Source organism: Sinocyclocheilus anshuiensis, unplaced genomic scaffold, assembly GCF_001515605.1.
Source record: "Sinocyclocheilus anshuiensis isolate Anshui unplaced genomic scaffold, SAMN03320099.WGS_v1.1 scaffold487, whole genome shotgun sequence".
In the NCBI taxonomy this organism is placed as follows: domain Eukaryota; kingdom Metazoa; phylum Chordata; class Actinopteri; order Cypriniformes; family Cyprinidae; genus Sinocyclocheilus; species Sinocyclocheilus anshuiensis.
The window spans coordinates 312,219-339,232 of record NW_015548240.1 but is presented as its reverse complement, the minus strand read 5'-3'; the positions used below and the strand labels follow the sequence as shown (position 1 = coordinate 339,232).

The window sequence follows — 27,014 nt, the reverse complement described above, 5'->3', positions numbered from 1 at the left end:
GAGGACAAACACTCACTCCATCAGTGAGACTGTGTGTTCTCACACTCCTGAGAATCTCACACAGGGTCATGACCTGAAACCGTCTCAATTTGTTCTCTTCAGTTTGCTTCCCCTTCACTCCTTCTCACTTAGCAAAGGTGTATATTAACTCCAGAGTGAACAATAAACCTGGGCAATCCCAAACCAAACAGTTTAGAAAAAGAAACCTTAACCCTAATTCCTCCATCCTAAACTCTGCTCACAACCTTTCTCATTATGATTCTATTCCTCCTGAACTAAACATTGACAAATACACTTTTGGTAGGCTAGCTTATATTTAGATTTTTTTTCTCTTCTAGAAAAAAATGAATCAAAGTATTGATGACTCATCCTGCTCTAGACAGGTTTTTGACCAATCAAATGCTCTGAGAAGATCTCCCTTTTCCCAGTCCCCAAGCAAATTCATAAGTGTTTCATAATTATGTCTGCACATTTTAGGCATTTTTAAGACTAAAAAAATACAAAGAACGATGACAAAGTTGGGAAAAAACAAAACGCAGAAAATAAAGTCACTCTATGCGCAAAGGAAACTGTGTATTTCGATGACTTGGCAACGCTGCACGGTTATTCCAGTCCACTCCCGCCTCAGTTACAGCTTTCCGTATTTCTAGTAGGCTACATGCGCAAAGGAGCTCCAGTTCTCAGCAGGCTACTAGGGCGAGGGCTTGGTTAATGAATATTAATCACGTGACGTTTGACTAAAACGCATACGTGATTGGTTGCAACGCAAAGGGCGCTAGAACGACGGCCAATCGGCGAATCCTGCCGTGGAGAAGGCTTCGTTCATGAATATTAATTTAGCTACGTGACAGGACGCTCCAGGAGAGTTACTAGGCAACGTCTGCAGGACTTAATTAATATTCATAATGCAATCCTAGTATCAGGATTCGTCGGTTCTCCTGCAGGCTGAGGGAAAGGTATGCTGAGCAGCCGTGGACACTACCAACGTCAGCTGCAGAGGGGTGGTCTTTCGTCCACGCTTGGTTAAATGTAAACACCTCGACCGCACAAAGATAGCACAGCCGCTGCGTTGCTTTTAAAAATTGAGGGAAAGAGGCGCCGTGTAGCAGACGCGTTTCCGGCGGATTCCTTTGGAGTTTGTCACCCCTACAGACGGTTGGGAAATTCCCTCCACATGTATAGTTATTTGTGAGAGTTGGGGAGCCCGATGGGGTTGAGTTCGCAGCTCGGGAGTATGTGCTAGACTGGCGAGCGCAGAGAGGAATCAAAGCAAGAGTTACATGGAAGAAGGTGTGTTTGGGAATACGCGGCATTATCGTCACCAAGAAGGTGAGTTTTGTTGTCTTACCTTTAGTATTTCGTCCGTAAGGGTGCCAGGGTTTAGAGAGGGTTAAGTCTCCTTGCTTTTTCCAAATAACTTATTCTACGTGGCAGCGCTGGCCCGCAGAATCACACATACACGCGTGCGCGCACGCTATCCGATGGAGCTTGACCAAAACACAGCAGTGTGTTTGCATTCTGCCTTGCAAATTTACCATGGTAACGATAAGTTAGTTTCCACCAAGAAGCCAGTTACTACAGTTAATTTTACTATAGTAAAACTTCGTTCACTTGGCTTTAGTCACCATGTTATGAGATGTTTCACAACGAAGTGGAAAGATTCTGAAAGCTTCTTACATTGTTTCACCGTGGTATATTACACAGATTTTGGCGGAAACTTTGTTTACCATGGTAAGTTTCTACCGCTTAAATCCACGGTTAGGTCGTAAAACTACTTCTAGACCATAATATGACATTCCCTGGCTATTCTTGGAGTAATGTGTTGGTACTTGGTTGGTTTATAGCACCCAGTCAGCTCAATGGCCTACATAACCCTGGGGGTTATGTGGGGTTTGTCCAAGTTAAGGTCTGCTGTAATAAGACCCTTTGGATGTGTCTCAAAACCTGATGTGCTGCCCATCTAGACAGCATTTTAGAGCATCATAGGCATGTTTAACGTTACTTCTTTATGGGGTCTGAGAAACCCAGAGACCCTTTTTATCATCTCATAAACATTCTTAATATTAAAATATTGGGTACTGATACTGAATTTTGTGAGAACTAATAAAAAAAAAAGTTTGGTAAAACATGCTTTACAACACTGCTATGACAATGTTACGCAAGTTTGAGATTTGGGAGACCTCAAATGTTAAACACGAATACTACGTTTGGGTGTTTTTTTTTTTAAATGTATATTTAATTGTTATTATTGTATTTTTTTCTGACAATGTGTTAAAATTGACTCCAGTATAAGTAGTAGGTTTACTATGCTGGGGTGCGTTTCCCAAAAGCATCGTTAGCTAACTATGGTAGTTAGTTCCATTGAAATCTATTGGTAACGACGGAAATTGCGACCATTGTTGCTTTTGGGAAACGCACCCCTGGATAACAATCACTGACATTAATATATTCATTTTGAAATTACTCTTAATTTTTATATGCACAGCATAGGGACCCCAAACCATCAGGAAGTGATGTCAATCTCAACGGAACCTGCAGATTAATTGCATCACAACACGACACGAATCGGAAAAGATTCATTCTTATTCTCCCTCTCTCTCTCCTCGTCTCTTTTGGATTCAGGAATGTTCACAATTTCCTCTTTGCGGTCAGGGCGGGTTTAATATTAGCCCAGTGCAACTCTACAACGACCGGTGTTTAAGGGTCTCACTCTCTTGTGTTACAGTGATTTTCTCTAAGCACTGAAAATCTTTAATGCGTAAGGTTGAAGTGTAGGTCTCTGGAACGGCTTATGCCATCTTTCTGTTTGTTACCAGCAGGGGGATCATTTCATTGGCCCCTCAATAATAACTTGTTAGGAGATAAAATTCATATAGAGTTTATTAGTAATAGTTGTTAGTCTGTTGTATTTTCTGAATTTTAGTTTAGTTTTGCTCTTTTAACAACTTCAAATCTGGACTAAAACATTTTATGTGTTCAACGATCGCTCGTAATAAGTTGTTTGTGTAATTTTATCATTTCAATCTCAAAGTGTTTGTGATTTTACCCAGAATAGGATTCCATCCTTCCAGTCCTACGTGTCAAATTGACTTCGTCATTGAAGATTTGTCAGTGTGTTTGCTTTGATGCAGGTTTGCCTGAGTCAATCTGTAGTCACATCCTGTGTGTTTTCTCATGTCGTGCCCTGAAGAATAATGAGGTCTAGTTTTGCGGGGCATAGTGTTAAATTTGCTTTGTGTGTTTGTTTGTGGTGGGTTGGTGCCAGGAAGCATTTTCTGCTCTCTTTTTGTTTCCTTCCTTTTCTTTTTTTTTAACCTCAGGATGTTTTCTGTTGCTCTTCATGTGTGTGTGTAAATGTGTGCATGTTTGTGGGTGTGTTCGTGAAGTCTTATTTGCCTGAAGGCAGCTAGAATAGATGTTAAGAAAAAGATTTCTCCCGAGAGATTAAAGATTCCTCTGCCATCACTGGTCTAAGCCGTCCGTGTGATTCTGGAGAAAATGGCCCATCTAATTATGCTAACTTGGAAATGTCCCTTAAAGAATGTTTCATGATCATGTATCTGGACTGTAAACACAAGGTTGCAGGATGCCTAATTAATGCTGTTGAGAAAGACATTAAAATCCAGGCATTGCTAGTAGGGTTGCAAAAAAGTGGAACATTTCCAGTAAATTTCGGAAATATTCCAGAAATTTTAGAAACTTTCCAGGATATTTTGGAATATTCCAGGGATTTTTTTTGGAAAGTTTCTGGAAATTTACCAGAAATTTTCCACCCCTTTGCAACCCTAATTGCTAGTGATTTTAGTGTCTCGTCTGTGTGACCTTCTCTGATACTCATTTGAATCATTTTTTCAAAAAGGTTGTCATCACCTTTATTTATAAAGCTCTTTTTGTTTTAAAGCAGCTTCACCGTAACAAACAGGAAAAATCGCAATCAATGATGCAAACTTTATCAATTATGAGACAAAGATATTGAACTTCCTTCCTTGTGCACCTGCATGAGCATGACTTCATGATCTCACTCCTCATGAACATGCTGCGTCTTTGAAGAAACCGTATCTCTCACATGACATGTTTTTTTTTCGTGTAACTCTTTCACATTTTCAAAGAAAGCTTGCGTTCTGATTGGCCGTCTCGGTGGCAGTGTAGGAGTGGTAGAGATGGATTAGTTTACCGGCTCGCTTGGGTAGGTTAAGCTGACACGGCTATTGTTTGTAGGTTTGTTGTTACTGCGTGTGCAGAGCCCTAGTCCTTTTAATGTGGTTTGTATGTAGTTCTTTGTGTGCCTTTATTATTTGCCTCTCCAACAGCTGTGTTATAGTGATCCTCGTGTGTTACTTAGTATGTCTGAGTTTGTTGCCTAACAATTATATTGAATGGATGGAAGTACTCTAAAATATTTTAGTTAATATAGTCTCTGTGTAAAATTGACTTGATTATTAATGAGCTTGTGTTGCTCAGAATAACACTGAAGATGCTGTATAAATAATGTTTAATTGTAAAGTAAAGGCATTACTTTGGGTTCAGTGTCTTGAACAGTGGTACTATTATGATGCCTATCCAGATTCAGCCAGCAGCCCTTGTGTTAACAATCTGGATGCGCAATCATTTATAATCCTTTTAAAGATGTTTATAAATCAAAGTAATCGTATGATGCATATACTCTGAATCGGTTCATCACACGGCGTTACATGCACAGGGCATAGATCAGAGTTGCAAGGGGAGTTTTTAATAACATAAAAGCAATGTTGACCATAATGTGTACATATGCGGACTGATTACTCAAGATAAGGGATCTCAAAAGTTTGGGTTTGGTAAGATTTTTAACAATGTTTTTGAAAGTATTCTGTAATGTTTACCAAAACTACAAAAATACAGTTAAAACTTGTGAAATATTACAATTTAAAATAACTTAAAAAATATTATTTCTGTGATGTCAAAGCTGAATTTTCAGTGTCACATGATTCTTCAGAAATATTCTAATATGCTGATTTGTTATAATTTCTTATCATTATCAATGTTGAAAACAGTTGCCTATATTTCTGTACATTTTTTACAGGATTTTATGAATAAAGGTCAAAATAATATATTTTTTAGGGGTGTGGACCTACACTGGTCTCACGGTTTGGTTCGGTTACGATTATCATGTCATCGATTCGGTTCAATTCATTTACATTTACATTTAGTCATTTTGCAGACGCTTTTATCCAAAGCGACTTACAATTTGGGGATACATAAAGCGATTCTTCTTAAAGAGGCAAACAGATACAGGAAGTGCTTGTAATACCAAGTTTCTAGACATTGTTCAAATAAGTACAAGCTAGAAAGAGAAGGAATAAATAAAGAGAGAATTTTTATTTATTTATTTATTTTTTTATAATGATGATGATGAAGTCAAGTAGCTTCGAAAGAGATGAGTTTTCAGCTGTCGCTTGAAAATTGTCAGGGATTCAGCATTCCGGATAGGGGTGGGAAGATCGTTCCACCAGCCAGGAATGGTGAACGAGAATGTTCTGGAAAGTGATTTTGAGCCTCTCTGTGATGGTACCATGAGGCGTCGCTCACTAGCGGATCTCAGACTTCTGGAGGGGATGTAGATTCGTAGTAGTGAGTGGAAGTAGGCGGGTGCTGAGCCTGTGGCTGTTCTATATGCAAGCATCAATGTCTTGAACTTGATTCGAGCCGCGACCGGTAGCCAGTGCAAGGAGATAAAGAGAGGTGTAACATGGGCTCTTTTGGGCTCGTTGAAGACCAGTCGTACCACTGCATTCTGAATCATTTGTAGAGGTTTGATTGTGCTTGATGGAACTCCAGCCAGAAGAGCATTGCAGTAGTCCAGCCTAGAAATGACAAGGGCCTGGACAAGAAGTTGTGCATTCAATATCACGATGCATCACAATGCATTGACAATGCACTGCATCCTCAATTTTCAGTTTTACTTCACATTTATACAATTTTGTCAATGAATACAAGCAGTCAGATATATGAACTGTACCTGACCTAGTTTCTTAAGTTAGTGGTATTACCCCCTGCTAGTGATGTGACATTTGATCCGAGGCATCGGAGCTTGTGTCGAGAATAAAGGGGCGTGCTAGATGAAGCCTTGATTCGAAGCTTGTGTTGTGTTGTTAATTGTTATAGAAATTTCATTGTGCGTGACATGATTTACACACAGCGCGTCTTCTCCAGGTCATGCTCAGGTTGTTCATAAAAGCCGAAATGTGGCCAGATGTCGGCTTTTAAAGTAGTTGGAGCATATTTAATTACTCGCATCTCGCCTCCCTCTGCCATTAGGCGCGTTCGATTTGAAGCAGCGCTGCGCAGGATGAGTGTATGACATCAACCGCGAAAGCATAAGGATCCGTCTGCTCTCTTATCCCTCTCGCGGTACTTGGTCATACACTGATCATTCTGCGCAGCGGCGCTTCAAGACGAACGCGCCTAATGTATGCTACCGCGACAAAGCACGTATGCGACAAATGACGTCAGAAAAGCATCAGTACGTTATAATCGGTTATGGTCTATTACTGAACCGATACCGAATCGTCCTTGTCTGCATCGCGATGCATCGAAGAAACGATTAATTTCGACACCCCTAATATTTTTAAAAATCTTTTGAAAACATTATAAATTTCTTTGTTATTATTGATCATAATAACGCATCCTTTCTTCTGAATAAAAGTATTAATTTCCTTCAAAATCTTACCTCAAACTTTTGTAGTGTACATGACCGATGTTTGTCATCTGCTTTTGTATCTGACAGATTAATTATGTTCCCTAGAATAATCATCTAATCATATCCTAAGTCTTAATTCTTCATATAAATCTTAATCTTTCAAAGCCAAAGTTCAAAGACAAAAAATGACTCCATGATCTTTTTAGTAATTATTCATACAGGTGTGGTTAAAATGGTTTAACATGAAATTAGGTCATGATATTGAAGCTGAATTAGCCCAAACTCATACGGGTTTACTGCTGATTGACATTATGAGCACATCATGTCCTTCTGATGTCCTTTGTATAGGTTTGTGTGTGTGTGTGGTTTTTTTTTTTTTTTTTAAATATAGTTAAAATTCTAGGGATGGGCATTCCAAGCAAAAAGAATATTCGAAAATTGCAGGGTATTATTCGATTATTATTCGAAAATCTAACCCCTCCCCCGCATGCACGCACAAACACCCATAAACTGAGAGCGAGGGAGAGAGATGGGATTCACACTTTCAATCTGTATGATAAACTGTTTAATTCAGAAGATAGGCTACCTTAACTCAAGCCATATAATGATTGTAACGTGCTGTATATATGCTGTAATGTATACATATTAATATAATAAACACAACCGAATGACGGCACTTATTAACATAACAGTCCGTCGATTAGCATAAATGAACTGTTCATAAGGCTAGGACATTTCCATTTAAAAAAATGGAACCCCTAAAGGGAATAGATACGAGATGGGAGGGAAAATATACTTCAATATCTTCTGTCACAATTATATCGTTGGGTAATTATACTGTATATAAACTGCGGGCATCAGGGAGCCGTTATTAATATGCGGGGCATTTAAATCGCTTTTGAACGCACGCTTGTTTTTTACTTTCACTTATCACATACAGAGCATCACTCAGCAGTACTTACCACACATTTTACAGGATTAGATGTTTGTCAGTAGTGCTCAGGATCTGCAAATCATTTGCCATAATTTTATCAGTCATCCTATCAGTCATCATCATTATGCTGGGTACACACCACAAGATAATCGGGCTGATTTTGGGCCGATTTCTCCCCTTCTAACAATCCTAGGTAATGTCCCGATTATCTTGGTGGTTCTAAAGATTATCTTATCAGATTTTCCTGTGGTGTGAGGTGTGTTAAGAGTGACTGAATCTGCTCGGAAGAACGTCGGAGGCGCACCAATCGCGAATCGTAAATATTCAACATGTTGAATATTTACGATCAGAAATCCTGATGTGTGGGGGGGAACCCCGAGGACACCACACACTATAGGAGCAAAACGGTTAAATCTAGGATTTTTTTCCCTCATGTTTGTGGTCTCTCACATTTTGAAGATCTCATAAGATTTAAAAAATCTTTTAGTGTGTACCCAGCATTACTCTGTTTTTGTGGTAAGTGAAATGTTATGTACTGTAACGTAACAGGCTACCGTTAGCAAGCGGCTAACCATGTCCCTTTAGTGGCTCCGTAGAACGTGTTATTTGTTTTCCGTGCCTTTCTGAATACAGATTCAGTCACACCTCTAACCCAGTCGGGGGTGTTTGTGGTCCGCACAGAACTCTTATTTGACATCGTCCCAAGTTACTATAACCATTATATGCTACGCAAGTCTTTTTTTTTTAAAATTTTTTTATGCCACGCAAGTCTACAGTGTGCGCGTGAGACAATGTGTTCTTCTGTTGTCTTTGACAGCTTTTAGGTGCGTTATTGGCAGCGCCACCCTCTGCTTACATGAACGCGTCACCACCGCATCAGCACGGAAAACATGGAGAGATTTTTAAGACAATAATCGCTAGAGGTCGACCAATTGATCGGCCGACCAATTGATCGTTTGTGTTGCAAATTAGGCCGATTTATAGGCAAGCGCATCTGCGGGCAGCTAAGCGTTGTTGCGGAACTCCCTCTGAGGCTGCGTGAGACGGAGCAGATCACACACTCTGCAGCCGCGGCTTGTTCACACAGCTTCAGCTAATGGCAGGGCAAAACAGACCGTTTCGAAAGCGGGATTATGTTTTACCCTACTAGAATTGATGCCGGAAAGTTATCATATTCATAAGTGCAACAAGTCATTTGCATGTGAATGTAGAAACAGGTTCAATTCAGATGAAACTTCTGGGCTGATTATAACTATAAACCTGTTAACCCGCACCTGGACGCCGGCGCACTGAGCGCTCTTTGTTTGCACGTGTCAATGTTTACGAATAGATCAAATGAAAAGGGACATAATTAATCTTGACAAACTATATATCATTCTAAAGACAGAATGAGCCCATCCACTAAAAAAAAGTCAAAGATACACGGAATATTGTTTATTTGAATTCTGGCGCTCTGTCGTGACGGCTCATGACGCATGCTGTGACGCACCTGCCATCTGATGGGGGCGTAACTTGACGATCGGCTTTTTGCACAAATAAATCTTTTTTTTTTTTTTTTCTTCAACATTTTCATATATATGTGTGTGTGTGTTTTGTAGGGAATGTGGCTGTATCTGAATGATTACCATCTGTATGACCGCACATCAGCGTGTGATTAATATTACATATATGTATGTAATAAAATGTGTATTTCCATTACAGGTTTAGGTCTTAAATTTCATTTAAGGTGGTATTAAAAAGGTCTTAAAAAGTCTTAAATTTAACTTGTTCATATCTGTAGACACCCTGAAATACTGGATAGTAAAGCCCAAAGGGTCTTCTTTCCAAAGTTGTGTGTGTAGCACACTGTTGTCAGGAACTGTTACCATTTTAAGTTAGGTAGGTCAAAGACACCAAAATTGTGTGTGTAGCACACTGTTGTCAGGAACTGTTACCATTTTAAGTTAGGTAGGTCATTTTCAGCTGTGAGTCCCAAAATGGGGGATGCAGGTTAACAGGTTTCTTCCTCATGGAATATATCTGTGGATCGCTCGTGGCCAGCACACTCTTAAGCAGTTATGAGCAGCAGGCTGTGTAATATGTGTGAAATCTTTTATTTTTGTTATCACTATGGTCATTTGACTTCTAGCAGTGTCCAGTGTTTCCTATACATTGAGTTGTGTTTATCAAAACTGACCGCCACAAATAGATTTTCCAAAAGGCTTATACTTCGTTCAATAAAATGAGCGCTAGCACGTTTCAAAATTAAAGTGCAGCGCAGGTGTTTTTATATGAATGTATCTTTGAAAAGAACCGATTGTCTTCAGAAAAGCTTCGATGTCATTTTCATTTCGTCTTTCCTGTAATGCCTGATTAAGTAACGTTTGTGAGCGCAGTGCTTATTTGATTACAGCCGTTACTGGGCAAACCGCTATATCTCCCGCTCCAACAGCGCCTCCTGCTGGCAGAGAATGAATTTGCAATCTGTGGGAAACACTGGTGTCTGTCAGCAAACAAACAAAAAGCATGCTTCAGAACTGTTTTGAGAAGGTGCTTAAGTTTTGAGCCATGTATTATTACTCTAAATTGGGCTACTACCACTAATACTATCTTGTACCCTGCAAGCTTCGATGTCATTTTCATTTCGTCTTTCCTGTAATGCCTGATAAAGTAACGTTTGTGAGCGCAGTGCTTATTTGATTACAGCCGTTACCGGGCAAACCGCTATATCTCCCGCTCCAACAGCACCTCCTGCTGGCAGAGAATGAATTTGCAATCTGTGGGAAACACTGGTGTCTGTCAGCAAACAAACAAAAAGCATGCTTCAGAACTGTTTTGAGAAGGCACTTAAGTTTTGAGCCATGTATTATTACTCTAAATTGGGCTACTACCACTAATACTATCTTGTACCCTGCAATAATCATTTGCTCAAACTCACTTTTATGAGATGAATGGGGAAAAAAAAGAAAATCGGCCAAACATGTCGGCCAAAAAAATCGGCATCATATATTGGCCATCGGCTGCCCTGATTTCTAAATATTGGCATCGTCCAGTGAAAAACCCATATCGGTCGACCTCTAATAATCGCACAACCTATTCGATATTCTATAATTAAATCAACTAATCGAATATTCGAAAATCATGACCCATCCCTATAAAATTCAAACAATATTTTGTCTCCCTCTGGTTCAATTTACTTTCTTTTTATTTGCCTTAAATGTAATTTTTACAAAAAGGAAAAAGCATTATTATAAAACATATTGCCGGAAAAAACACTACTATCAATATTATTGTTATTAGTAATAAGCTGTATCATAGCTGGCAGAAAACATAAGTGTATCAAATGACCTCCAGCTGAACTGTTTACACCTGTTTTATACACTCCAGATTCCTCTTTTTTTATCCTTTATTACATTCTTTTATTTTGGACTTTAAACCCTCCTTTGCCAAAGGCTCTTCTGTATCTTTTGTGTAAGGAGAACGTATCTGGTTTCTTCAATGAATTAAGAACTTAATACAGTGGATTTAATAACAGGTGTACAGATGTGTTCAGATGATCTACTCCTCTAGTTGTATCTTCTGCTGCGGCATAAAGAAACAGTTCAGTGCATGTGAAAAGAGGAATGTGTCTGGGATTACAATCACACTAAATAACTGTGGACCAACAGTGTCTGAGCAGGTCTGGACATGCGGATTCCACCTATCAGTGGCATTTCCTTACCTCTCATATACTTCCATGTTTGCTTACTAGTTTTTTTTACTGGAACTTCCTTAGCACATTTTCCTTAACTTTGCTGGAAGGTTTTTCTGTCTGCATGGGTTTTAGATGTTTCCATTCTGAGAGGTAAAAGCGCAGTGGATGATGTAAGATGGCTCGTAATAACTAAACCCCAGCACTTCAGCAGTCGTCTTTTCAGATAAGGTAAGATCTGATCCCTGAAGGCAAAACAAGGCGGTAGCGGGATGACATGGATGACAGGCGCAACATAGGCCTTAATACTGTAGCAGATGATAACTGTCTGTGACTGGGACTTTATATGCACGTGGGTTGTTTTCATCTAAAAAATTATCCAGGAAGTTTCACCTTCTTTTCAGCAAAGAAATGCCACATATAACGTCACGCATAATGACACACATCCTTACAAATGTGGATTCATGCAATCCTCTCTTCCATTCTGTTTTCATCCTGCTCAGCAGTACCAGCTTAAAATGGCTTCAAAAATTAACTTGAATAATTCACGTCATAGATTATATGATTTTAGGGCCGTTATTGAGCCCCTTTGGGCTGTTTGCCTGCTTTCCTTTTAACTAGTGTAGGCAATGTTTCTAGAAAACTTAGTCAATCCCTTATGAACTCCTAACCATAACATGAAAAGCCAAAATCCACGTCATTGTCATCTGATGTATGCATCTGAACGTCACACATCTGTAGTACGTGTAGCAGAGTGTGTGTGTGTGTGTGTGTGTATGTGTGAGAATCAAAGACCTCTATTGTTGGAATGAGAAGCAGATGTTGGGTGGAATTCTCCTGACTGCTGCACATTTTCCTCTTCTCTCTGTCTCTCGCTCATGCAAAGTTTTCTCACTACTCCATTTTGCATTTTGCCTGACATTTTTCCAATGTATACTTGCTGAAATTATTTCTTTTAATGTTACAATAGAACAAGCTTTAATAAAGACCAGTCAAGCGAGCTGAGAAAATGCCAGCAGTGCATAGGCGGTTCCACAAACCACAAAGAATATTTTATCATCAATTGTTGGCGCCAAATGGCAGTAAATAAGTTTTGAAGAAAATAGTTTAAAGTAGTGTGGTTAACTTCGTTTTTCTAAAACAAAAATCAATTGTAAACTGATTCCTTATTAGATTTTTTTAATGTATATTTTTGGCCCATTGTATAGGTAGCAGCAGAATGTGATGGGAAAGTGACTCAAGTGGTAATTAGTGCTAACAAGTTTAAGGTTTGGTATAACTTACTTATGATATTTTGAGCTTACATTCAAAAATGCAACTTCAACTTAATAATAGTATTTCAAGTTAATTGATGTACACTGAGGAAATTGTCTGTGTTGACTTATTCATTTGGATGGTACACAGTTGTGGTGCATAAATATTAGGTTGAAAATAACCTGGAATATATTTGAGAGATAACATTTGCTGTTTATGTGTGTATTGGATATGGCGTATTTGTTGTCATTTGAGATGGAATTCATTCATGATAAGAGATCAAAGACATAAGTCATGGTAATATTTTACTGTTATTTTCTTTCTCACTTTGTCAGTTCAGCAGTTTCTGTAGGCCTGTGCTCATATCACAGATACTGATAGAAGCAGAGAGAGAGAGAGATATCAGTCTGTTAGTGTTTCATGTCTGTGCAAGCAGATGTTGTGTCCCAAAAATATATAGAATCAAAGAGAATTTTGAATCCTGTCAGAAGTTTTTGTACTTTGCAGTTGGATAAGACAATTTAAAAAAAAGACATGCTATTCTATCTGTTTGTCGTGTTGTTATGCAGAATGTTTTCAGTATTGTTATGGACTGCTTTTATTAGTAGATGCTTAACATTAATCTAACAAATACATCAATTACATTAAAGAACAAATAGAAAGTGCTTTCAACTTACATCAGTTTTTCAAGTCAGTGTGTTATTTGATAACCAGCCTTGTAGTAAGCAGGATAATGTACTGTTATTGTGGATAATAAGTGTACACAATAACTGTTATGTTTATATAATCTGTATTTTGCAATTACAGCTGGCTGACGGTACATTATCCTTTATATAAGGATGCTGAAAATGACAATAAAATTTCAGAAAGAAGTAGTGCACCATATTTTCTACCTAAATACAAATGCAGAGCACAGAATGTGTGTTTACAGTGTGTTATGTACTCACAGCTGTCCATCACTATCAAAAACAGTTTTCCTTGTTTTCTGACATCTGTACTGTGAAGAAGAAATCCAGTGCTGCAGTTCTTGTGTTCCCTACAAAATCCAGTAGATTATACCTTTCTAGTATTTATGTGAAATACTTGTCTAACAGGAATGTTTTCTAGTTGTTTTCTCGTTGAATTAATTTATTTCTGTGTTTCTCTCTTTTTCAGAATCGGGCACTGGGGCTGCTGTGTGTTTGTGTGGTGTGATTGTGTGTTGATCCAGGAGAAACTGCTGGTTTGAAATGGTCAGGTTGAGTTTCTCAGATCACAGGGTCTGATTGTGTGTGTGTATGTATGTGTTTTTATGTGTGTGTGTGTGTGTGTGTGAGTTATCTGATCCCATCGTGACCGGGAGGTACTCAGGGGTGGCGCTCCAGTGAGGGGCACAAATCTACAGGCTGCAGCCTCTCAAACATGAGCAAACTGACTTTCCACAATAACAAGACGATGCAGGACCGACGGTGTGTGTGTGTGTTCCTCCCGAATGATGAAACGCTCAACGTAATAGTCAGTGTGAGTAAAGCTCCGTGCACTCAAAGTGGTGATTGCGTTAAGACAGCACAGCTTCCCGTGATTTAAAAATAAATGGAAAAATTGCAATTGCAATTATTTTATCTTTTTGTATCATATACAAAGATTGTTGTTGATGGGAAACAGGTTCTAAACATGCCCTTTTTGGGTCCTGCTTGGATGTTGTTGGCTTGCATTGGAAACATAATCTGATCACAAATAAATATTGTAAAAATATATATCGTAATTTCACAGTTTGGTAAGAGTTTGTGAAGCAACTTTTGAGGGCCAATGTTGCAAACAGCAAAATGATATAACCATTTCCATTGATAAGTGAAACCTGTTTCCCGTTCCCCACTACTGAAACGTGCAGTATGCCCTTTCTCTCTCTAATACATCTGTTCTTTTCTCTCAGGTTAAGACTGTGTGTCAGGAGTTGTTGGTGCAGGTCTGTGATCTGCTCAGGTTGAAGGACTGCCACCTGTTCGGCCTCAGTGTTATTCAGAGTAAGGCACAAAAACTCTGCCACACACATACAAATGGGCTAAAACAGCTTTAGACCTTCTAACACATTGACTTGTTTATTAAAGGGTCATGAAACCCCTTGTTTCAGCACTGCTTAGTTCTCACCACAGATTTAAAAAACGCTAAAAAAGTTGGCATGGTGCGCTGTAGAGCGAAGGGGGAAGAGGGGAGACACAACACACATAGCTTCAGGTTCAGACGGTTTCATTTCACTCCCACTGAGTTCAAAACACAAATAAAAACACAGCCATTTGCACTCTGCATTGAAAACATATATATATATACAGGTGCATCTCAATAAATTAGAATGTCGTTATTGAGATGCACCTGTATATGAATGCGCTGTTGCACCTCTGATAACTTTTTAAGGCTTATTCTGTGGCGTTTATATAAGCCTTTTGATGGGTTGTGTCACGGAGCTGTAAAAACGGTTATGCTCACCAAGTGAATGAATCGCGTTTGTGCCGAACTCCTATTACAAAGCAAAAACAAACACTCTTCTTTGATCCATGAACGTTTCTCTCAGTGTTTGATGTCATCTCACTGTCTGAAGCATCTGTCATAGCAAATCAACACATGCTGTTGTGAATAATTAAGCGAAGCATCTTCTCATAGGATAAGAATACGCTGTGTCATGAATAATTTAATAGACACCGAAGCGTCAACAATGTACTATTGTCCTTTGCCACGTCACAAATTGTGACGTCAACACGATGTAGATTTTAAACCCGGAAGTTGAAAATAGTGCAAAAAAGCTTAAATTAACCAGTTTTCTCCAACAGTTAAACCTATCGGATGCTGACATTGTCTTCTATGATGTGCAACACAAACACCTCTGCTAAAATCTCAGAAAGTCTGGGGTTTCATGACCCTTTAAAAAACAACATTACATACTACACATGGCTCTCTGTGCTTGATTCTGATTTGTCAGTTCTGTGTACACATTTTAATATTAAGGATGCTACACTGTATTGATTATTCCAGGTATCCAGGGTTTTGAGTCTTGTGTATCACTCTTTGATGTCTTTAGTCTCATGATTACATAATTTCAACTCAAATATCAAAGTTGAACGTCCATTTCTTAACTGAATCATTAAATAACCATGCAGTTATTGAGATAATATACAGTCTGCTGGTTATTATAATTTTTTTCTGGTCTTGTCCATCGTCATGGTTTTATTTGCTGTAATTGCCTGACTTTTTACCTATTATCCATTACATATATATTCACAAACATTAAAGATCTAAATGCGTGTTTGTTTCAGTGTTATAATTGTGCTTTTTCTCCTAGACAATGAACACATATACATGGAACTGGGACAGAAACTGTCCAAATATTGTCCAAAAGAGTGGAAACGGGAAGCCAGCAAGGTATCGTGCACACACTTGAATTTTTCTTGGAAAAAAAACCTTTTTTTTTGTTGCACATTTTGACTGAATTTTTGCCAACTGTAGGGAATTGACCAGTTTGGACCTCCAATGATTGTTCACTTCAGAGCACAGTATTATGTTGAAAATGGCAGACTTATCAGGTGAGACACACGCATATCTACACTACCATTCAAAAGTTTTGGGTCAGTAAGATTAAATGCATTTAATTGATCAAAAGTGACATACACTTTTACATTATTACAAAAAATCTATTTCCAAATATATTCTTTCTATTCATCAAAGAATTCAGTATCACTGTTTCCACAAAACTATTAAGCAGCACAACAGTTTTCTACATTGAGAATAATAAAAATGTGCCTTGAGCACCAAATCACCAACTTAGAATGATTTCTGAAAGATCATGTGACTGAAGTAATGACTGCTGAAAATTCTGCTTTGCCATCACAATAAAATGATACAGTTGAAAACAGTTTTTTATTGTAATAATATTTTGCAGTGTTACTGTTTTTACCGTATTTTTCAATCATTTTCGAAAAATGACTGAATATGTTCTATGTCTGTCTTTTAGTGATCGCGTGGCACGGTATTATTACTATTGGCACTTGCGGAAGCAGGTACTGCAGTCTCAGTGCATCCAGAGAGAAGAGGCTTATTTCCTTATGGCTGCATTTGCGCTGCAGGCTGACCTGGGAAACTTCAAACGGAACAAACACTTTGGTGCCTATTTCCAGCCGGAAGCGTATTTTCCCTCCTGGGTAAGTCTGCTCAGCACCCCATTAAATGGCTTCCTGATGAATCATTATGCTGATCAGACCTGTTGAATGTGCGTATGCTCCAACCCCCCTCTGTGTGTGGTTTATGGGCCGCACTGTGCTGTCCCTGAATTTAACAGAACCCACTGTAAAAAGATGCTTTGTTCAGCAGTGCATGTAGAGGATTGAGGTTAAAAATAGTCTAAAGCTTTTAAAAGGAATCTTGTGTGCATTAGCTTTAGGCTTGCTGAGCTGTGCTCTCATCTGGATTCACATGGTGTGAGACACTGCTTTACTGCATGATGGTGCAGTCAGAGATAGACTGTGCTGTTGTACTCTGAGGGATTACAGACAGTCCTACAGCACTGTGATGATGTTTTTTGTGTTTTAATGAATGTTAAGTGTTCAGGGACATCACAAGAGCCAAGGCTGACAACTAGGATTAAATCTGCTGTATATCTGTCTTATTTTTTCCCCCAGTTTTAGTTGCTTGAGTTAAAAACAAAAAAACAAACAAATCAGCAGTGGTTTGACATTAGCATTTTTCCACACCTGTCAGTGGGTGTACTGAGAAAATGTATCACAAAACTGTAAAATATTATTACAATTTAAAATAATATTTTTTGGAACCTGTGATACTTTTTTCAGGACTATCTGATGAATAAAATGTTAAAAAGAACAGCATTTATTCCAAATAGAAATCTTTTTCTAACAATATAAATTTACTATCACTTTTTATCAATTGAACACATCCTTGCTGAGTAGAAGTATTAAATTCTTTCAAAAAAATAAAAAAGAAAGAAAAAAATTGATGGACCCTGAAACTTTCCAACGGTTGTGTATATTGTTACAAAATATTTATATTTTAAATAAATGCTGTTCTTTTTAACTTTTAATTTATTTTAATTATTAAGAATAATTAAGAATAACTGGAAAATCATGTAAATGTATCAGTCAAAAGGTGAGCTTTATTATTGTTCTGGTTCTATCTTTTCTAGGTAATTACAAAGAGAGGATGTGACTATATTCTCCGTCATATCCCAAACATGCACAAAGAGCAGTTTGCTCTTACGGCATCAGAGGCCCAGCTGAAATACATAAAGGAAGCAGCACTCTTGGATGACGTGACTGTTCATTATTACCGCCTTTACAAGGTCAGAGAAGAACTATTGACTCTGTGCGTGTGTGTTTGTGTGTGTGTGTGCGTGCGCATACTCTTACGGCATCAGAGGCCCAGCTGAAATACATAAAGGAAGCAGCACTCTTGGATGACGTGACTGTTCATTATTACCGCCTTTACAAGGTCAGAGAAGAACTATTGACTCTGTGTGTGTGTGTGTGTGTGTGTGTGTGTGTGTGCGTGTGTGTGTGTGTGTGTGTGTGCACGTGCATACAGACAAATTTTTCAACAATGTGATTTAAAAAAAAAAAATGTTTTTTTTTGGTGGGAGGGTCAGGATAAGAAAGAGCTGGATGCTTCTTTAACTCTGGGACTGACCTTACGTGGGATTCAGATTTTTCAGGTATGCTGTTTGAACACTTACTGACTGAGATTACACCGCAAATTGTATAAAATACAGCTCTTATACATTGTGTATCTCTATGTAGTGAATGTAATATTTTTTATTTATTTTTTTTCAGAATGTGGGAACTGTCAGGCAACTCTTGTATGATTTTCCCTGGACCAACGTGGGGAAACTGGTGTTTGTGGTCAGTATTACAGTGCTTTATTAGTATGATTTAAAGGTGTAGTATATAATTCTGTCCCATTAGGGTCACAGTGTTTACACTTTTCAGAGGAATCAACCATTGACTCATTTCCTGTCCACAGGGGAAGAGGTTTGAGATTCTTCCTGATGGTTTGCCTTCAGCCAGGAAGCTCATCTACTACACAGGCTGTCCTCTGCGCTCACGACACCTCCTGCAGCTGCTCAGCAACAGCCACCGATTGTATATGAACCTGCAGCCTGTGCTGAAACAGGTTCGACGACTGGAGGAAAATGAAGGTATCTTGAGAATATGCATAATAAATTTGCTGGAATGGGAACATTTCTTAAGCTAGTAATTGAAATATAAATGAAATCTGTGATATATAGATAGATATAGACCTTTAAAACAAGCAAGGTGATAAAATTAACAAATAACAATTTAATTGCATATACACTAAAAATTCTTTTTTTCAACACTGTAACGATTATTGGAATTAATTTTACAAGAAAATACTATTTCAGTCTTTCTATCTCAACATTTCATGTTTAATTCAATGCTACTTGCAATTTCTTTGTAATTATTTGTGAAATTACTAGCAATTCTGAGCGAAAATAGTTTCTACACCAGTCTTTTCAGTGTATAAATCATGATTGAAAATATTAACAATTAACTGACTTTACAAACATGGACATACTCGGCAGAATAAAATGTTCTTTTCTTTTTTCTTTAGTTGTGTTGTCATGGAAGTGTTATTGTTTTGTTTTACAAAGGACCCAGAGCATATGGTTGACATTATTAAACTGTGTGCGTTCTCAGAAAAGAAGCAGTACAGGGAGTCATATATCAGCGATGCTCTGGAGGCGGACATGGATCATTTGGAGCAGCGTTCACGTGCCAGCGGCAGCAGTGCAGGCAGCACGTCACGACCCAATCCCTTTTCACGACACTCCACCACGAGTCATGGCAGCTCCCGCACATCCGGCGTCGACACTGACAGTTTCCGAACACCTACCAACACACCCCACCGACCGCTGAGAACACACTCGTCTTCCAACACCAGTCATGCCAGCACACACACGTCTGGCATCGAGAGCAGCAGCAAGGAGCACTGCCTGGATGAAGATGGTAGGGGAGACACACAGATGAATATGACACTTTTCTGACAGCCAATATTTGTAACTCATTACATTAGTAATAACAGTATCAATAATAAATGCTGTATGATAAAATGGGTGCACTGATACATTTGTACTAATCTTAGTACTGAAGCAGTAGCAGTTTCAGCGCTCAGAGGCTCTGTGTGTTTGTGTTTCTTCAGAGATTGAGATGCTGGTTGATGATCCGAAAAGTTGTGAAGATCTTCACGATTTAGATCTAAACCAGGAACTGTGTATTCACATCACAGAGGACATGCTGTCAGCACAGAACAACGGATGCTCTGGTACAAGCATATATTATATTATATTAGTAATAATATTACAATTACCATTCTTTTTTCTTTTTTTTTTAAATAATACTTCCAGCAAGGATGCATTAAATTGATCAACAGTGACGGTAAAGGCATTTATAATGTTGCTTAAGATTTCGGTTTCAAATAAATACAGTTCCCTTTCAGTCGGTCACTCTCGACGTCACGTCGGATGACCGACGAATTGGGATCTCGCTTAGAGAGACCAATCTACTTCGAGTGTAAACTAAACGAGCCAATGCACATTGGCATGCGATTATTGCATCCAGCTGCTGCTGATCACAGCGTGAGTATAAGTAGGCAGCAGATGCAGCGCATATTCAGCTTTTCGCTTCGGAGCCGAGCGGTTCTATCGTTCTGCTCCTGACCTAAGTCTAAGTCCTAATCCGTTCCCTCCTTCAGGGAACGAGGGTTACCATACGTAACCGAGACGTTTTTTAGCTTTCTGTTTTGTTCTCTTTTTTTTGGTGCTTTATAAAATGATTTTTAAAAATCCATATCCCGTAATAATGGATGGCTGGAAAAGCCGTGGAAGTCACAAAAAAGTATGAGAATCCGTTTGTCTTAACTGACAAGTACTTTGAATCGTTGACCCTAGTTAGCTTCAAATGTCTGATAAGAGAAAATGATTGTTAATGATACATGTGTGCTGTCTATGTGTTTGTGCATTTCAGGGTTAGTGGTGAAGGAAGTCAGTTCTTCCACATCCAGCTCATCAGAGACCGTCGTGAGAATGAGGGGCCAGAGCATCGAATGTCTTCCCCAGGTGCACCTATACACACACACGTTTACGCACAACACGTTACAGCTGTTAAATGACACCGTCTCAACCACTGAAGTCAAACCGAGGACATCCACTCTGCATTTTGAGCTGCATCGTTCTGTTGAGTAATCTTGTAATCTCTTTTAACAGTGCTTGTAACCCCACTTCCTCTTAACAGTATTTGTTTAGGGCAGCCTTACCCTACACCCAACAGCACTGTCGTTTCTCATCTGTGAATTCATGTGAGTGTACAGCTAACCGCTCTGAGATTTTAGGGTTAGTTGAGAGTTAGTGTAGTCTGTGATTTCTGTGTTTTAATGCGGCTTGTTAGTTTCCTAAGTGCTGACGTGCGTTTTATTGTCTTTGTTTTATTAGACGGCGATGGGCAGGAAGGGCCAGAGCTCCGCAGACCGGCACAGCCAGTCACTGGATGATGTTCGTCTGTTCCAGAGGAACTGTCAAGAGTGGGCGGAGCTTTGCCAGGACACTGCACATAGCTATACGTTTGGCTGTGAGCCAGACCTCGGGGACACGGTCGGCTGCGGGTACCAGGGACTTGCAGATCAGTGCGCAGGCATCCGGAATAACCAGCATGCATTTCCCATCAAGAGAACCAGCAAGTATTTTTCTCTGGATCTGGACAGAGGAGATCTGACCACAGAACACTTGACCACCGAAGCAGAACCAGAGTTCGTGGTTTAAGGCAGAGAGTATTGAAAAGAGCCCCAGAACAAATTAAAAGGATAGTAAATGGAAAAAAGAGAAATTCTGTTATTTACTAACTGTCATGTCGTTACAAGCCCAGCTTACTTTCTTCTGTGGAACACAAAAAGAGAAATTCTAATAACCATGCTGGTTGCACTTTTCCATGCTGGTACAATAAAAAATAAATAAAAAAAAGATGGAAAAAGTGTCATAAAAGTCGTAAATCTTCTGTGCTATAGACCTTAGTCAGGGTAGTGACATGATGGTAGGAATGAAAACGAGGTTGCAAGGGATAAAAGTACAGTGTGTTCAATGGACTGTACTCTTTATTTAATAACATCCAAAACACTTTAAGAAGACAACAACTTTTGAAAGTTGTGAGTTATAAGAATTCCACGTGATCTAGGAACTTTATACAGTGTGTGCCGTTTTGAAGACTGTAAGTCTATCACTACAGCCTCGTTTTCAACCATGTGTATCCAAAAAGGAATATTATGTTGTAATTTACTCACGTTAATGTTGTTCCAAACTTGTATGCATTTGTTTCTTCTGCTGAACACAAAAGAAGATATTGTGAAGAATGCTGATAACCAAACAGTTTTGGTTCCCATTGATTTCCATTCTATTTTTTGTCCATATAATATAAGGCAATGGGAACCAAAACTGTTTAGTTGCCAGCATTATATAAATTATAAATAAATTCTTTTGTGTTCCACAGAAGAAAGTAATTCACACAGGTTTGAAATTAAAAATTAAAAAATTACTGTAAATGATGACAAAACTTTCATTTTTGGGTGAACTATTCATTTAAATTCAATATGGCGTCTACCCTGACGAAGGTCTATGTTTCCGATATTTTGAAGACATATAATAGTTTTATGAATGGATGTTGCTACCTTTATGTTGCTTTTTGTCATTTTTTTTTAGAAGTTTGACAGCCATGGTTACCATTTAATTTCATTATATGGAAAAGAGCAGCATGAACAATCTGCTAAACATCTCCTTTTGTGTCCCACAGAAGAGAAAAGAAATTATACAGACTTGGAATGACTGAGTAAATGACAGAATTATTCATTTTTACGCGAACTATCCCTTTAAGGTCATTTAGTACGTGTGTGCGTGTGTATCCAAAACAAGCAAGAGAATCTGCAATATCCTAATGCCAAAATACTAAAATCTAGAAAAATCTGCCTTACCAACGTATCCAAAAGTGTGTGTGTGTGCGTGCTGCCCTAAGTAAACCTTCAGTGCCTTGAATTCACTATGCAGGTTCTCAGAACATAAAACTAAATTTTCTGCACTCCTGTTTGCTTCCACCCTCGTCTCCAAGGAAGTGCCCCAGTCTTGTCTCCAAGAATAACACTAAACCTAATGAGCTTTTTGGGATTGTGGTAACTGAATCATGTGAGCATCATAATCAGAGGGCTCAGTACCGGGTGTGCCGCCCCGCAGGATGGACGACTGATGGGATTTCAGGCCATCGAGGCTCTTGATTTAGAGACGTTTGCACACAGCCGATACTGTTGCTGATCAAGGGGGGAAATATCAGTCTTCCATAGACTTTCCTTTAGAGTTTCCCATTTTCTTTATGCTTCTGATGATTTTGTTTATTTGTCAAACTGGAAGTTTATTTCTTTATGTAATTTTATAAAGAAATACTGCTATGTGTGTGTGTGTGTGTTTTAATGGTGTGTTGCCTGTCAGTATTAATCTGTTAATGGGAGACAGTATTAGAAACCTTGTGTAAAGGTTGCAACATGCAATTCTTCCATTTAAACAAAAAAGAGAGTGTATGGACACTCAATTCAAAGGAAGGTAGACACTAAAGATGAAGAATCAGTGCAGATAAACCCACTTCCAATTAAAAGCTCCTCTTTTTTTGCATGGGGGCGGTTTGGATGAACAGCACTTAAAAGCTCATGTGCATGTGGGCCTTCGTGTCATGAGTGTGTTCCGCTGAACATTAGTGCAGTACCTATAGAGAGCCTCACCCGTCTTCACATTCAACTCTCTGCCCCTTTGTAAAGCAGCAAAGAATTTGAAATGGCCAAGCCGTCTTATATTAATTTTGGTTGCTGTTGAAGTTCATGGTGACTGAACACTTGCATCAGTTCTGCGTGCAACCGATCATACATGGGCTTCATGTACTGTTCACCCTTTGTGTCTGCAGCTAGACTTTGTCCTTTCTGTGAAAGGAATTCCTTATGTGAAAATTATTTTCCCCAGTTCTTTTGCAGACCCATTTGACTCATTTGCTCACTCATGACAGTGTATTCTGTGCCTTGCAGGTGCCAAAGTCCTCAAATGTTTGCAATAAAAGGTACCGTCATTTGTAATTAAATTGGTCTTGTGTTGTTTTTGTCTGCAGTACTTGAAAGAAATGTGCTTCACAAGTGCTCCAGAAAATCCCATGAATCATTCTTTCCTGATGTTGTTCATGAATAAGAGTAATTAATATAGGTTACAACAGTTTCAAGGTTCTCAAATGTGATTAAACACAATCCTGTTGAATCGCATTTAATCATTTTTAATTACCCTGATAAACATTTTTCTTTCTTTCTTACAATTACCAAGTGTTTTTGAGCTGGAGGTTGCATTACTTCGCACTTTTTTTCTTCTAAAAAATAATTGTTGCTGGTGATGCACATTAAAATGCAAATAATAGAACAATATAAAAAAATCTTAGTAGTGCAATAAATACATTTTTATTGTATTTTTATATATAAATTTGTATAATATATATTTATATCATATATAAAATTGTATAACATTTATATTAAGTATGTATATTACAATAGTAACAGAAAATGTCCACTCATACAGACTTGATAGAAATGTTTAGAAATGTTAGTAAAAAAAAATTTTTTTTAAAAGAATAAATAAGCAATAAAATGGGGAAAAAATTCTAAAGCAATAATATATAATATTATGTATGATGAAGCTGTTGCCTTTTCCCTCTTGGTTTTAAATTCAAGCCAATGTGTGTGCATCATCTATAATAAACCTGATCTGTGAATGAAAATGTTAAGAATTTCTTTATTTTTTTGGACAGGCGTATTATAGCAGCAGACACAACATGTTACACTGTAAAAAAAAATCCGTAAAATTTACGGTAAAAAAACGGCAGCTGTGGTTGCTGGAATTTTACCGTAAAAAGTACAGAAGCAACGTTTTAGGTTTTACATTTTACAGTCTTTTACCGTTAAATTCACGGTCATTTTTTACAGTGTATGTAATGTTATTTAATTTATAAGTTATTACTACTACTACTACTATTCTTTTATTATAGATTTGTTGTAATTTGCCACTTAAACTGAAGTGGTACTCATGTTGATGTCCAGGTCATGCAGCTCACATCTGTGGTGTCTCTTTGGAGCCGGCATATCTCCCTGGTTGTAAATTATAAAGAGAGACAGAAAACAGCATTAGTCTTCACTTTGCCAAGGTTGTGAATGGCTCATCAAGGTCCTTCTGTTCTGGACACACAAAACACTTGGACAGATTACCATTCAGACCTTGGAAAGGAGGCAGAGAAACAATATATTTTAAACAACTTATTCTATGTACAAGCTAAGAATAACAGATTTAAAAATGTTACTAAAAAGGACATAAGAATATACTATCTACATATAATTTTCGCAGGAATCTAATTCACAATTTTTTCGTGTCACAGCAGAGGGCGACATAAGTACATCATAAAATGATTAATTTTTTTAGATTAAAGCTGACATCGATGTATAACTTCAAATATATGTTGATGCAACATTAACAGCTGATTAATTTATAAAAAAAATCCATATGACTCTCTTTTGTGTTTCTTTGCCCTGTAGGCCTCTGGTGTTGGATCATAGGATATGTCTTTTTTTTAATGTTACTCATACAGAAATGAGATTGTTTCGTAAGGTCGTACGTATTTATTAGATTAATTGCTCTGCATTTTCACTGTTGTTGTGGTTGTTTGTGCACAGTTGTTTACATGATTGTTTTGTGTTTATTTTCCAGCTCACAGGACAGACAGCAGGCTGGCCTTCACCATATGGACAGGTAAATACTAGGCTACTCTACGATTAAATTAGTTAGTAGTTGACAAACTGACATTATTCTTTCTCCAGGGGTGTTTGAAGGCTCATACACCCGATTTCAAAATCAATTCTCATTTTTTAAAATTGATTTTATTGTTTTTTATTGTTTATTGTTATTTGTGTGATAGTTTCTATATGTAGCCTACACTGTTCAAAAGTCAAGAGGATTGTATGTTTTTAATTAATAAGTTAATATTTTTAATCAAAAACAGTAAAGACTATAATATTATTATACTGTTATTACGGTTTAAAAATGACTGTTTTCTAATATATTTTAAAATGTGATTTATTCTTATAACAGCAACGCTGAATTTTCAGCAGCCGTTACTCCAGTCTTCAGTGTCATGATCATGATACATTATGTGCTGATTTGGTGCTCAAGAAACATTTCTTATGATCAATGTTGAAAACAGTTGTGCAGCTTAATAGCCCATTTTTGTGGAAACTGATATATTTTTTCAAGATTCTTTGATAATAGAAAGTAAAAAAAGAAGATGGAATAGAATTAATGTGTCCTTAATGAATAAAAAAAAAATCGTATAAATACTGTACATAGCCTAAATAAAAAACGCAATGACCCCAAACTTTTGAACGGAACATGTATGGCAGCTTGTTATTTTTAACTACAAGTTGAAAAGTAAAAAATGTAGTGAAATAAAAAAGGTGAAATATCTAGCATTTTTAAAATATCTTCTCTTTGTTTTGGGAATGCAAACATATTTCTGATAATGAGGTTTTATTTTGACAGATTCTGGGGCCTAAAGTCTATTTGCTTATGCCTTATTAAATCTGAATAATATCAAACCATGTAATTAGCAGTATGAATATGAAACAATTTTATTTAACAAAGAATTCACTCTCATATTGTCTCAAGTACGCTGGTGTTATGACAGAGTTATTGAAACCGAATGTTTTCGTCACCTTTTCCAAAGTTCATTTAAAGTTTCAAAATAATTGTATTTCCTTTGCAAAAATATTGAATGTTTTCCATAACACTATCAAAATATAGCAGACTAATATTTGATAATTAAAGGGCACCTTTGTGTGTGTGTGTCTGTGTTTTATCTGCACATGCTTTTTTTCTTTTATTTTCTGTTAATCTGTTGACCGTTAATATACAAGTGGTTCCTGGAAGCTACGCTCGCTTTGAATTTTCAGAAAAACTCAGCCGTGATGCTCGGTGTTTTTCCCGCTGGTGATTTGGTGCTCTAATGGTCCAGCAGGTGGCGGTGGTGTTCCGTTCTGATACTGTTAGCGGGTTTTTCGAGGATAAACTGGTCTCACAGAATGTTTACTGGTCAAAAAGACGAGGGTTAACGTTGGGTTTCCATGTTTTATGGGGACTCTACATAGGCATAATGGTTTTTCTACTGTACAAACTGTATTTTCTATCGCCCTACACCAACCCTACACCTAAACCCACCCCTCACAGAAAACCTTGTGCATTTTAATATATATATATAAAAAAACTATTTCTGTATGATTTATAACCTTTTGAATTACGGCGACACCGAAAGTGTCATCATAAATCACCTTCATGGTGTAATACCTGTCATACCCATGTCATTATACAAATTTGTGTCCTC

The 27,014-nt window shown here is 37.9% G+C and overlaps 1 protein-coding gene across 7 annotated transcripts; it reads left to right on the top strand.

Moving 5' to 3' along the window:
- The first annotated feature begins 1,082 nt into the window (after positions 1-1,082).
- frmd6 (FERM domain containing 6) lies at positions 1,083-21,890 on the top strand. 7 transcript variants are annotated; one of them, XM_016442275.1, is made up of 16 exons: positions 1,083-1,329; positions 13,690-14,034; positions 14,447-14,537; positions 15,848-15,927; positions 16,012-16,088; positions 16,517-16,703; positions 17,699-17,782; positions 17,932-18,003; positions 18,152-18,223; positions 18,342-18,410; positions 18,532-18,706; positions 19,227-19,535; positions 19,729-19,851; positions 20,553-20,644; positions 20,820-20,883; positions 21,017-21,163. In XM_016442275.1, exons 2-16 carry the CDS (start codon positions 13,936-13,938, stop codon positions 21,073-21,075), a joined length of 1,653 nt encoding a protein of 550 aa, XP_016297761.1. In that variant the 5' UTR covers positions 1,083-1,329; positions 13,690-13,935; the 3' UTR covers positions 21,076-21,163. The 7 variants fall into 7 exon arrangements, with proteins under 7 accessions (XP_016297761.1, XP_016297760.1, XP_016297754.1 ...); XM_016442274.1 differs by lacking the exon at positions 20,820-20,883 and having other exon boundaries at positions 18,158-18,223; positions 21,017-21,890; XM_016442268.1 differs by lacking the exon at positions 20,820-20,883 and having other exon boundaries at positions 21,017-21,890.
- Positions 21,891-27,014: the final 5,124 nt, after the last annotated feature.